Source organism: Cebus imitator, unplaced genomic scaffold (genome assembly GCF_001604975.1).
Source record: "Cebus imitator isolate Cc_AM_T3 unplaced genomic scaffold, Cebus_imitator-1.0 Scaffold419, whole genome shotgun sequence".
In the NCBI taxonomy this organism is placed as follows: Eukaryota; Metazoa; Chordata; class Mammalia; order Primates; family Cebidae; genus Cebus; species Cebus imitator.
In genome coordinates, this window is record NW_016107734.1 from 789,181 (window position 1) to 803,207 (window position 14,027).

Below are 14,027 nucleotides of genomic sequence, written 5' to 3' on the forward strand. Positions count from 1 at the left end.
TTTTTTTGAGATGGAGTTTCGCTCTTGTTACCCAGGCTGGAGTGCAATGGCGCGATCTCGGCTCACCGCAACCTCCGCCTCCTGGGTTCAGGCAATTCTCCTGCCTCAGCCTCCTGGGTAGCTGGGATTACAGGCATGCGCCACTATGCCCAGCTACTGCCTTATTTTTTAATTTCAAAACCATCTCAATGTTAAAGAAAAATTTGCAAGCATGGGACAAGGAACTACTGCCTTGATTTTACAAGTGGGGGCTGGGTGCGATGACTCATACCTGTAATCCCAGCACTTTGGGAAACTGAGGTGGGAGGATTGCTTGAGCCTGGGAGTTTGAGACCGGCCTGGGCAACAGACACTCTGTTTCTACAAAGCATAAAATAAAAGCATTAGCTGGGAGTGGTGGCATGCACCTGTAGTCCCAGCTACTTGGGAGGCCGAGACAGGAGGATTGCTTGAGCCTGAGAGGTTGAGGCTACAGTGAGCTATGATTGTGCCACTGCACTTCAGCCTGGGCAACAGAACAAGACCCAGTACAAGACCCTGTCTCAAAATGAATAAATAAATAAGCAAACAAACATGGGTATTTTGGCATTCAATGTTGTAAGTTCATTGGAAGCATTTTCTTTCTGAAATTTGTTTTTTTTTTTTTTTCTTTCTTTCTTTTTTTAAAGATGGGGTTTTACCATGTTGGCCAGGCTGGTCTTGAACTCCTGACCTCACGTGATCCGCCTGCCTCGGCCTCTCAAAGTGCTGAGATTACAGGTGTGCGCCACCGCGCCCAGCCTCTAAAATTTCTCTAAGCCTCAGAATCATATATGCTAAGGAGTTTGAGAAGACTTCACAGTGAGAACCCCAGATTTCTAGAAACTTATCTCAAGGTTTTGCTGGCTCTTTGTAAATTTCTTTCTTTTTCATGCCATTTAAAAGTTAACTGTCTAAAGATTTCCACATTTAGAGCCCGTATTTTTATCCCTTTTCTTGTTTTGGTTTTCTTTCTTTTGTAAAGCCCTAACCTTTTAAAAAAAAAGTTTTGTTTAGATATAATTAACATACTATACCATTAACTCAATTAAAAGTGCACACTTCAGTGGTTTTTACTTTAACCACGGAACTGTGCAACCATCATCATATTTGTTTTTTCTTGAGACGGAGTCTTGCTCTGTCGCCCAGGCTGGAGTGCAATGGCCTGATCTTGGCTCACTGCAACCTCCACTTTCCAGGTTCAAGAGATTCTTGTGCCTCAGTCTCTCAAGTAACTGGGATTACAGGTACACGCCACCATGCCAGGCTAATTTTTGTATTTTTAGTACAGATGGAGTTTCACCATGTTAGCCAGGCTGGTGTCAAACTCCTGACCTCAAGTGATCCACTGGCCTCAGCCTCCCAAAGTTGTGGGATTATATGTGTGAGCTACCACTCCCGGCCTATTTTTGAACATTTTCTTCACTCCCAAAAGAAACCCCCTGTCTATTACCACCTCGCAATTTGCCTCCTGCCCACCCTAGGCAACCCAACCACTAATGTGCTTTCTGTTCCATAGATTTGTCTATCCTGGACATTTCATAGAAATGTGTCATCCACTACATGGTCTTTTGTGACTGGCTTCTTTCTTTAAAAAAGAGAAATTTTTTTTTTTTTTGAGACAGAGTCTTACTCTGTCGCCCAGGCTGGAGTATAATGGTGCGATCTCGGCTCACTACAACCTCTGCCTCCCGGGTTCAAGTGATTCTCCTGCCTCAGCCCCCCGAGTAGCTGGGATTACAGGTACAGACCGCCACACCTGGCTACCTTTTGTAGTTTTACTAGAGATGGGGTTTCACCATATTGGCCGTGACTGGCTTCTTTCACTTGACATAATATGTTCAAAATTCATATGTGCTGTAGTTTGCATAGGTTCTTCATTCCTTTTCACAGCTGACTACCATTCTGCTGTGTGGATTTGCCACATTTTGTTTATCCATTAATCAGCTGATGAACATTTGAGTTGCTTCCACTTTTTGGCTATTATGATGCTGCTATGAACACTCCTATACAACCGTTTATTTGGAATTTTTGTTTGCAATTATCTTGGGTCTCCAGAAGTGGAATTGTGAGGTCATATGATAACTTTTTTTTTTTTTTTTTTTTTTTGCGACAAGGTCTGGCTCTGTCGACCAGGCTGAAGTGAAATGGTGTGATCTCGGCTCACTGCAACCTCTGCTTCCTGGGCTCAAGCCATTCTCCCATCTCAGCACCCCCAAGTAGCTAGGATTGCAGGCATCTGCCACCACACCTGGCAAATTTTTTGTATTTTTAGCAGAAACAGGATTTCGCCATGTTGGGAAGGCTGGTCTAAAACTCCTGACCTCAAGTGATCCGCCCGCCTCAGCCTCCCAAAGTGCTGGGTTACAGGCGTGAGCCACCACACTCGGCTAGTAACTTTGTTTTTTAAATAAAGCCATATGTCTTAGAACTTATTTGCTTATCTGAGACAGGGTCTTGCTGTTTTCCAGGCTGGTTTTTTGTTTTTGTTTGTTTTGAGATGGAGTCTCACTCTGTTGCCAAGGCTGGAGAGCAGTGGTGTGATCTCAGCTCACTGCAACCTCTGCCTCCTGGGTTCAAGCAATCCTCCTGACTCAGCTTCCCAAAGTGCTGGGATTATAGGTGCCTGCCACCATGCCCGGCTAATTTTTCTGTGTTTTTTTTAGTAGAGACAGGGTTTTACCATGTTGGCCAGGTTGGTCTTGAATTCCTGGGCTCAAGCAATTCTCCCATCTCAGCCTCCCAAAGTGTTGGGATTATAGGCACGAGCCACCACGCCTGGCTTCAAATGGTAACTCTATGTTTAACTTTTTGAGACACTGCCAGATTGTTTCCTAAAAATGGCTGCACCATCTAATTTCTCTTTTTAAAAAAAAAAAATTTTTTTTTTTACAATCCATCTGGACGTGCTAGCTCACACCTGTAATCCCAACACTTTGGGAAGCTGAGTCAGGAGGATTGCTTGAGGCCAGAAGCTCAAAACCAGCCTGGGCAACACAATTAGACCTTGTCCCCATTAAAAAGGGTTTTTTAAATCTTGGCTAGACTGAGTAGCTCACACCTGTAATCCCAACACTTTGGGAGGCCAAGGTGCGTGGATCAGTTGAGGCCAGGAGTTCATGACCAGCCTGACCAACACAGAAAAACAGTCTCTACTAAAAATGCAAAAATTAGCGGGGCGTGGTGGCATGTGCCTGTAATCTCAGCTATTTGGGAGGCTTAGGCAGAAGAATTGCTTGAACCAGGGAGGTGGAGGTTGCACTGAGCTGAGATCATGTCACTGCACTCCAGCCTGGGCAACAGGGCAAGGCTCCATCTCAAAACAAAAACAAAAATTTTATTGAAATCCCATACAAGGTAGCTAGGATAAAAGATTTGAGGTTGCCTTTTTTACATTCTCCTACAGTCTCAATCACTAGGTCATATATGGTGCCACTGGCGGTGGGGCTCCTTTAATTACATTATCAGTCATAGCCTGGGTAAGGGACATCTCACTAGGGAGTTTGGTTCCATCGTTATATACACACAATTCAATACTGCCTGCACTTGCAGATTATGTGACACCCATTACAACAAGGAAGGTAATTCAAATGGTGCAAGATGACAAATGAGGGCAAGAACCATGGAAATAAGAGGGTATTCAGTGAAGGAACTGAGCCATTGTGTTGACCATTGCAGGCATCACCTGATAAACCCTTGTTAAAATGGGTCCCGTTGGCCAGGTGCGCTGGTTTACACCTATAATCCCAACACTTTGGAAGGTGGAAGTGAGTGGTTCACTTGAGCCCAGGAGTTCGAGACCAGCCTGGGCAAATGGGGGTTTCCCCATTTCTACAAGAAATACGAAAATTAGCTGGGCATGGTGGTGCACACCTGTGGTCCCAGTTACTCGGGAGGCTGAGACAGGAGGATCACTTCAGCCTGAGAGGTTGAGGCTGCAGTGAGACTGCACCCCAGCCTGGGTGGCAGAGCAAGACCTTCTCTCAAAAGTAACAACAGGCCGGGCGCGGTGGCTCAAGCCTGTAATCCCAGCACTTTGGGAGGCCGAGGCGGGTGGAGCACGAGGTCAAGAGATCAAGACCATCCTGGTCAACATGGTGAAACCCCGTCTCTACTAAAAATACAAAAAATTAGCTGGGCATGGTGGCGCGTGCCTGTAATCCCAGCTACTCAGGAGGCTGAGGCAGGAGAATTGCCTGAACCCAGGAGGCGGAGGTTGCGGTGAGCCGAGATCGCACCATTGCACTCCAGCCTGGGTAACAAGAGCGAAACTCCGTCTCAAAAAAAAAAAAAAAAAAAAAAAAAAAAAAAAAGTAACAACAAAACTTTCATTACCTGTAAAGCACCATGTGCCCCCGCCCATCACATTCCCCTCACACTGAACATGAAGTTTATGTGGCTTTTACCCCTGTTCAATCAATTACCTATGCATCTCTAAACAGTATGTTGATTAACCTGCCTGTTTTGAATATTATATAATGGGAATATGTAGCAGTGTACCATTTTGTGATTTGCTCCCTGCTAAAATTATATTCTGAAATTGACTACCATAATTGTGTGAACTGTATTAAATAATTTTCACTTGTCTTTTGTATCTGATTAAAAATGAAGATGGGCACGGCATGGCGGCTCACAACTGTAATCCCAGAACTTTGGGAGGTCAAGACAGGAGGCTCACTTGGGCCCAGTAGTTCAAGACCAGCTTGGGTAACATGGGGAGACGCTGTCTGTAGAAAAACAAACCAAACCATAAATATATCAAAGTTGATTTTTACATTTGACTGTATGGACATCTGCTTTTTCGCCTCAATTTTTAGGGAACCATTCTGCTGCTATAAACAGTGCAGCTATGAGCATTATTTTGTCTACTGGTGCATAAGTGCAACTGTTTCTCCAGAATAATATATTCTCGAGAGGATGTGTACTTCTTTAAGTGTACTGCATAATGCAAATTATTTTGCAAAGTGATTTTACAAAAATATACTTCTTTTTTCATTTTCCATTTTGTTTTTAGTTTACTTTTTTGAGAGGGAATCTCTCTCTGTCGCCCAGGCTGGAGCGCAGTGGCCCGATCTCGGGTCACTGCAACCTCCGCCTCCCGGGTTCAAGCGATTCTTCTGCCTCAGCCTCCCAAGTAGCTGGGACTAGAGGCGCCCGCCACCACGCCCAGCTAATTTTTGTATTTTTAGTAGAAATGGGGTTTTACCATATTGGCCAGGCCGGTCTCCAACTCCGGACCTCGTGATCCGTACACTTCGGCCTCCCAAAGTGCTGGGATTACAGGCGTGAGCCACCGAGCCCGGCCTTCATTTTGTTTTTATTTGTAAATAGAGACAGTCTCCCTATGTTGCCCAGGCTGGTCTCGAACTCCAGGACTCAAGCGATCCTCCTGCCTCGGCGTCCCAAAGAGCTAGGATTACAGGCGTGAGCCACCGAGCCCGGCCTTCATTTTGTTTTTATTTGTAAATAGAGACAGTCTCCCTATGTTGCCCAGGCTGGTCTCGAACTCCAGGACTCAAGCGATCCTCCTGCCTCGGCGTCCCAAAGAGCTAGGATTACAGGCGTGAGCCACCGCGCCCAGCCCCAAATCATACGTTTATCAGCAGTGATTAATATTCCAGCACATCAACAGACACACGCACGGCGCACACGTAAGCACACTGTGTGCACTAACGTGTGCACACTCCCTACACATCCACGCTGCACACACACACCCGTCACACACGCGCGCACCTTTGTACACGACGCACACTGACTACGAGCCACACGTACGCACCACGCACACACGCACGCGCAGAGCACCAAACCCGCACGCAGACCCACAAACCTCCATCACGCACTCCACGCACGTCCGCCACGCACGCGACCCGGCCCGGAAACGTGTTTCCACCGCCTGCTTCTGACGAAGCTTGTCCCGGCCGCGCCGCCGTCGCACGCCCGGGGTCGGAGGTCACAGCGGCGTTGGAGGTGGCGTGTGTGTGTGTGTGTTTTTTTTTTCACCCGGAAACCGCGGCCGCCGGAGCCAGAGCTGAGGCGGCGGCGGGAGCCCAGTTGGCGTCTGGTACTCGCTTCGGCCCCGCGGAGCCGGACGCTGCCCCCGGGGCGGCGGGGAGGATGGTGCCGAGCGGCCCCGGGCCCGCCGCGCGCTGCCAGGAGTGAGCCCAGCGCGTCCGCGGGCGTCCGCCGAGCAGCTGGCCCGACCGGGTCCGGGGCGCGCCGCTGCCCGCCGAGGCGGGGTGAGCCGGGTCTGGCGGGCGGGCTGGGGTCGGGTTAGTCCGGGATGCTCGCGGGGCCGGGAGCGGGGGGCGTGCTGGCCGGGAGTGGCCCCTCCGCCGGCTTCTTTCCCCGTTTTCGGGGTGCATCCCCCTCCCCAGCTGCTGACGGGGGTCGCCCAGCATCGGCCGACCTCGGCCTGGTCCGTCTACACCGGTGTTTGCCCGCCCGCGTTCCCCGAGCCAGGGTTCCCCGCCGGCCTTGGAGATGGCGGGTCTTACCGCGTCTGGAGCCGAGGCCTGGATAAGTCGGATTTGGCACCGGGGACCTTTTGGTGGTTTGCCATCTTTGGACTTTGGGGAGTGTCTGCGTTTCTCCTCCGTTGGCCGGTCGGACCCATCTCAGAAAGGTGGGAGGGGAGACGCGCGTATGCGCAGAAAGTTAAACGGCAGGGTGTGCTCCCTGTGTGGAGCTTGGTAGATATCCAGAGTGAGGCGGACTCTTTATTAGTGTTCTTGATAAAATACGAAGTGATCGCAAGGTGGTGGAGAGGCGCCGTCAGGAATACAGCCAGGCCTGTTGTGCGGTTTTGAGTGGTCTCAACGCTGTACGCATTGGACAGCCGGTGAGGAGGCCTTTGTGGAAGAATCTGGTGTCTGAGTGTAGTTCTCAGCCGGCAGATTACAGCTGTCACTGGCTGATGAGTGGTGAGCTGCTTTGTAAGGATCGTGGCTTCCCCCTGAACTGCTCCTTTCCTGCCTCAAAGGTGAGCCGCCATGGGAGGGAGTGGGAGGAAAAACTCCGAGGCTGCTGCTGAGTATGCGATCAAGTGGTTTGTCTCTGTGGCACCGTCAGCTTCGGGTCAGCCTAGGGTCTGAGCATGTGTATCTCATTTGTAGACGAATGTTTCATCAGCGCTTGACCGATCATGGTGTCCGCCTACGTCCTCTTTTCACCTAGGAATTCTGACGGGTAATAGACCTGTTGCGCACCTAAGGTATACTTAGGCGTGCGTTGACCCCCAAGTGCATTTACTGTCTAGGAGTAAGGATGCGAGTTTCAACTTGCAGTGAGATGCTGGGGGGATTCCTGTGGCCTGATTGAGGTGGACTGGAATCACGGCTAGCACCGGAATTTCAGTACTGAAATCACCAAACACTGGTTGACTGGCACCGACTCCATTTAGGCTCTAGCTGCAGCTGTAGAGCTAGTTGCAAATACATATATATATATACATATATATATATATATATATATTTTTTTTTTTTTTTTGAGGCGGAGTCTCACTCTTCTCTCCCAGACTGGGATGCAGTGGCGGGATCTCTGCTCACTGCAACCTCCACCTCCCGGGTTCAAGCGATTCTCCGGCCTCAGCCCCCCTAGTAGCTGGGATTACAGGCTTGAGCCACCACGCCCAGCCAATTTTTATATTTTCAGTAAAAATGGTGTTTCACCGTGTTGGCCAGGCTGGTCTCAAACTCCTGACTCAGGTGATCCATCCACCTCGGCCTCCCAAAGTGCTGGGATTACAGGCATGAACCAGTGTGCCCGGCCTAAGTGCAAATATATTAATAGTTTCTGCCTGCAAGGAACATTCTTAGAGGAAGCAATAGGCTGGAAGATGTGCCGGGATGGAGTTGCCATAGTGGTATACCAGCTGTTAGGAATTTTGTTATGGTTACTATTAAACATTTTTTCTTTTTTTTATTTTTATTTTTGGAGGAGTCTTGCTCTGTCGCCCAAGCCGGAGTGCAGTGGCGCAATCTTGGCTCACTGCAACCTCTGCATCTCAGGTTTAAGTAATTACCCTGCCTCATCCTCCTGAATAGCCAGGATTACAGGCACCCGCCATCACACCAGGCTAATTTTTTCTATTTTTGGTAGAGGTGGGGTTTCACTATGTTGGCCAGGCTGGTCTCAAATTCAGGTGACCATCCGCCCTGGCCTCCCAAAGTGCTGGGTTTTTCTCGTGTGTGCCACTTCACTCGGCCTGAAACTCATAAAGGAAATGATGTTTGAGGTGGATCTAAAAAGATTGGGAGGATTTGGGCTACTTAGAATTAGCTGGAAAATGAAAAAACTAGGGCCAGTTGGTGGACAAACACCCAGGCTAGGTATCTGCGCAATCAGCGACTAGAAGTACTGGCCTAGGCAGCTGGGAAGGGTTAAATGTTTTTCTAAGAAAGAAAAGCATAAGCTATCCAGTCCACCTTTTGGTAGATTTTTGTTTTGTTTTTGTTTTTGTTTTGAGTTGGAGTCTTCCTCTGTTGCTTAGGCTGGAGTACAGTGGCACAATCAGCAACCTCCGCATCCTGGGTTCAAGCAATTCCTCAGCCTCCTGAATAGCTGGGACTACAGGTGCGTGCCCGGGTAATTATGCCTGGGTAATTTTTATATTTTTATTGAATATGGGGCTTCACCATGTTGGCCAGGCTGGTCCCAAACTCTTGGCATCAAGTGATCCACCCACCTTCGCCTCCCAAAGTGCTGGGATTACAGGCATGAGCCACTAGGCCCAGCCTTTGGTTTCTAAAGAATCGTTTTCATTTAATGGGTTTGTCTTGTTCTGTAGAAAGCCGGTGGCATAAAACAGTGCCTAACTTACTTTATTAGGGACAGTGAAAAAGATGCTGATTGTCATTCCTGTCTGGTATTGACAATCAGGAAATTAAATTTGATGTCTGCGAGTTGTTTCAGTGCCTGTATTTAGTTTGCAGGAGCACAGCTCTAGTCTGGTCTCTGCAGCTCTGGCTACAGCCAAAGGATAAATGGCAAGCCCTTCAGTCCCCTCCAGAGGGCTTTTAGTGACATCTGTTCCATGTCACAGAGATGGTGTGTTTCCCTTGCCCAATACTGAAGAACCTTTGAAGCTATTCAAACAGGATTGCATGTAATTGCTCTAGATTTTATGACTAATCTGAGGACCTCACTGGCCTCAGCCTTAGCCTTTATTTTATTTTATTTATTGATTTTTGGAGATGGAGTCCTCTCTGTCACCTGGGCTGTAGTACAGTGGCACAATCCCAATTTACTGCAGCCACCCCTCCCAGGTTCAAGTGTTTCTCCAGCCTCAGCCTCTTGAGTAGCTGGGATAACAAGCACCCACCACCATGCCCAGCTAATATTTGAATTTTTAGTAGAGACGGGGGTTTCACCACTTTGGTCAGGCTGGTCTTGAACTCCTGAGCTCAGGTGATCCACCCACCTCGACCTCCCAAAGTGCTGGGATTACAGGCATGAGCCACCATACAAGGCCTTATTTTTTAATTAAAAAAAAATATATATTATTACAAGACAGAGTCCTGCTCTGTTGTCCTGGCTGGAGTGCAGTGGGTGATTACAGCTCACTGCACCTTCGACCTCTTGGGCTCAAGTTATACTCCTGCCTCAGTCTCCTGAGTAGCTGGGAGCACAGGTGTGCACCATCACACCTGGCATTTTGATTTTTTTGTTGCTCAGGCTTCTCTCGAACTCTTGGGCTCAGTGATCCTCCTGTCTCGGCCTCTCAGAATGCTGGGATTAAAGATGTGAGCCACCAAAAAATAACTGTTTAACTATATTCACCACACCGTGCAATAAAATGCAAAAAAGAAAAAATATGTTCCTTTTGTCTAACAGACTTTGTACCCTTTGACCATCATCTCCCTGTGCCCTGCTCCCCGCTTCTGTAACCATGGTTCTGCTCTCTGCTGCAGAGTTCCATTGTCTTTTAGATTCCACATGTAAGTGGAATCCTATATTGTGCTTCTGTGCCTGGCTTATTTCTCTAGTATAACATTCATCGCTTCTGTCCATGTTGTTGCAAATGACAGAATTTTTCTTGTTTAAGGGTGAATAGTATTCTATTGTGTATATTTACCACATTCTGTTGATCTCTTCATGTGTTAATGGCCACTTAGCTTGATTCCATAACTTGGGTATTGCAAATAGTGCTGCAGTGAACTACAGACCTTTCTTTGACAATCTGATTTCAGTTTTGAGGGGTAAATATTCAGCAGTGGGATTGCTGGATCATAAAGTAATTCTAGTTTCCAAAAACTAAAACTAGATCTCAAAATCAAAGGACAATAAAGATTTTAAGCTTCAAAAAAGTTGGTCTCTTAAGTGTGCCTTTGTTAAAGTCAGTGACTAAAATACGCTTTCTATATCTATGGCATGTGAGATTGGTTTTTTCCCCCTCCAGTTTGGTATTTGACTTGAAACCATCTTATCAGCCTTGCCATTGTGATTATGACATGGCTTTTGGGGTTAGATGAATTAAGTCAGAATCCATTTCTGACATTTATTTGCAGTGTGACCTAGTACAAATTAGTTTACCTCATTTGATTCTGTTTTCTTATCTGTGAAATGGGAATAGTAGTGTCTATCTGGCAGTATTGCAAGGATTAAAAACTATGATGTTATGTGAGGCACGTGGCACGGTGCCTGGGAGTGGCATGTTCTAAGTGGTAGCTGCTAAGAATGCCCTCTTCCCTCTCTTTTGTCCTTCTCATTTGGTTTTTGCCTGTATCTAGTGAAAGGGGTTTTGCTTACATCACTATTGATGTCTTCATTGCAAAATTATATGGATGCTTTTCTGCCTTTATCCCATTTGATGGGATTGACTTGTTTTCTTTCCTTTTTAATTTTATCATTACTATTTTTTGAGATGGAGTTTCGCTCTTGTTGCCTAGGCTGGAGTGCAATGGTGTGATCTCAGCTCACCACAACCTCCACCTCCCAGATTCAAGTGATTCTCCTGCCTCAGCCTCCTGAGTAGCTGGGATTACGGGCATGTGCCACCATGCCCAGTTAATTTTGTATTTTTAGTAGAGATGTGGTTTCTCCATGTTGGTCAGGCTGGTTTCGAACTCCCAACCTCAGGTGATTCGCCTGCCTTGGCCTCCTACTAAAAGTGCTGGGATTACAGGCATGAGTCACTGTGCCCTGCCAGATTGACTCAATTATTCAAACCTATACCATTTATTGGACCATTAAGTAGAACTTAATGGTTAATGCATGATCTCTGGAGGCCAACTGGATTTGAATCCAGGTTCACTTCCCTTGGGATCATGGGCATATTAGCTGACTTCTATATGCCTTAATTTCCCCATCTGTAAAACAGATATTGTAAGGATCATACATGATAGATGTAAGACTCTTAAAGCTGTGCCTGTCTCAAAAAATAGGCAGCGATGGTAGACATTATTATTGTTAAGCACCTTGCCGGTATCAGGCACTGTCCAAGGTAGGAGGAGTGCAGAAGCAACATCATGGAAATAAGAGACAATTGTTGTTTTTTGTTTGTTTGTTTGTTTTAAGGCAGAGGCTTGTTCTGTCGCCAGGGGACAGGCAAGAGTGCAGTGGCATGATCTCCGCTCACTGTAATCTCTAGCTCCCCCGGTTCAAGCAATTCTCCTGCCTCAGCCTCCTGAGTAGCTGGGACTACAGGTGCGTGCCACCACGCCCAGCTAATTTTTAGTAGAGACCAGGTTTTACCATGTTGGCCAGGATGGTCTCAATCTTTTGACCTTGTGATCCACCGGCCTTGGCCTCCCAAAGTGCTGGGATTACAGGCGTGAACCACCGCGCCTGGCCTTTTTTTTTTTTTTTTTTTGAGACGGAGTTTCGCTCTTGTTACCCAGGCTGGAGTGCAATGGCACGATCTTGGCTCACCGCAACCTCCGCCTCCCGGGTTCAGGCAATTCTCCTGCCTCAGCCGGGACTACAGGCACGCGCCACCATGCCCAGCTAATTTTTTGTATTTTTAGTAGAGACGGGGTTTCACCATGTTGACCAGGATGGTCTCGATCTCTTGACCTCGTGATCCACCCGCCTCGGCCTCCCAAAGTGCTGGGATTACAGGCGTGAACCACCGCGCCCGGCCTTTTTTTTTTTTTTTTTTTGAGACGGAGTTTCGCTCTTGTTACCCAGGCTGGAGTGCAATGGCACGATCTTGGCTCACCGCAACCTCCGCCTCCCGGGTTCAGGCAATTCTCCTGCCTCAGCCTCCTGAGTAGCTGGGATTACAGGCACGCGCCACCATGCCCAGCTAATTTTTTGTATTTTTAGTAGAGACGGGGTTTCACCCTTGTGATCCACCGGCCTTGGCCTCCCAAAGTGCTGGGATTACAGGCGTGAACCACCGCGCCTGGCCTTTTTTTTTTTTTTTTTTTTTGAGACGGAGTTTCGCTCTTGTTACCCAGGCTGGAGTGCAATGGCACGATCTTGGCTCACCGCAACCTCCACCTCCCGGGTTCAAGCAATTCTCCTGCCTCAGCCTCCAGAGTAGCTGGGATCATAGGCGTGCACCACCATGCCCAGCTAACTTTTGTATTTTTAGTAGAGACGGGGTTTCACTACTTTGGTCTCGAACTCCTAGCCTCAGGTGATCCAGAACTCCTGCCTCGGCCTGGGATTACAGGTGTGAGCACCTGGCCCAGATAACAATTCAGTTTGGCTGAGGAAGGCAGTGTCAGTGGGGATGGAGTGAGAGCTGCTTTTGAGAGACACTTAAAACGTGGAAATGATAGGACTTGGTAACTGGTTGTAGGAGAGCAAGAGTGTCAAGGATGACTGGCAGGAGCTGGGTGCAGTGGCTCCCATCTGTAATCCCAGCATTTGGGAGGCTGACGTGGGAGAATTGCTTGAGCCCACTAGTTCGAGTCCAGCCTGGGCAATGTGGCAAAATCTCATCTCTACAAAAAATACAAAAATTAGGTGGGAGTGGTGGCATGTGCTTGTAGTCCCAGCTACTTGGAAGGCTGAAGTGGGAGGACCAGTTGTGCCTGGGAAGTGAAGGCTGCCATGTTCATACCACTGCATTCCAGCCTGGGCTCCAGAGCCAAACCCCGTCTCAAAAAAAAAGAATGACTGGCAGGGATCAGTAGGTAATGACTGTGTGTGTCCTTATGGGGAGGAGCCAGTTTGATGCCTCGGGTAAATTTTGGGCTGGTTGGTCTTTGGGTCATCCAAGGAGAGAGCTCCAGTAGGTGGACATTTGGATCTAGAGGTGAGTAGATACATAAAATGGGTGTGAGTGAGTGTGTCCCCCTTGAGCAGAAGCCCTAGCTGCAACTTGGGAACACCAGCTTTTGAAGGAGCCTGAGAGGAAAGGGGTGGCCAGATGAATGTGAAGAAAACCAGGAGTGGAAGCTGGGAGAGAATCCACCCTCCCTGTGTCAGATGCTGCAGCAGCATGAGTTAGGACTGTAGTTCACCCTTTGGATTTAGCATCCCAGAGATTACTGGAGACCTTTAAGTTTTCCTGTGTCTTCCCTTCTCACTTGTCTCTCTGAAGGTTCATTCTGCCTACAGTCCTTTGCAGTGAAGCAGGAAGGTGGTTTCTGCGCAGTGCTTGGGGCAGCTGGGTGCTGGACCTTGCAAAGGGCTACTTTGATACCAGCAAGTGTCTTTAGCTCTATATGTTGGATAATCTGGATTGAGTTGATGACTTGTTTATTAGGCTAAGGGTCTGTAACCCCCAGCCTTAAAGCTCTTTGTGGGTCTCAGACATCACAGGATATTTGAGAGATGCTACTTTCTGCTTTGTGAAGGTGAGTTTCTGTCATTCTCTCTTAGCACGAGTCTGATATATTTCCTTTGGTCGGCATAGAGAGTGGGGTTGCTTCTCCCATCCTCCCTTCCTCACCTTTCAGAAACTTCCCATTTAACCTAAGGTAGAAAATCTCCTTTAAGATGAATGGTGGGCCTGGTGTGGTGGCTCACGCCTGGAATCTCAGCACTTTGGGAGGCCGAGGCAGGTAGATCACTTGAACTCAGGAGTTTGAGACCAGCCTGGCCAACATGGTGAAACC

General features: G+C 47.9%; 1 protein-coding gene across 3 annotated transcripts in view; it reads left to right on the plus strand.

Annotated features, from left to right (window-relative positions):
* Positions 1 to 5,897: 5,897 nt before the first annotated feature.
* Positions 5,898 to 14,027, plus strand: part of TMEM248 (transmembrane protein 248) — a 41,551-nt gene continuing 33,421 nt past the window's right edge. Inside the window, exon 1 of one of the 3 annotated variants that reach the window (XM_037731787.1) lies at positions 5,898 to 5,985. Coding sequence is in view for 1 of the 3 variants with exons in the window: in XM_037731786.1 (XP_037587714.1) it covers positions 6,932 to 6,997 (66 nt within the window). In the remaining 2 variants the exon portion in view is untranslated. Of the gene's footprint in view, positions 5,986 to 6,051; positions 6,255 to 6,785; positions 6,998 to 14,027 lie in introns of those variants that run through there. The other 2 variants (XM_017509714.2, XM_037731786.1) reach the window with 2 other exon arrangements.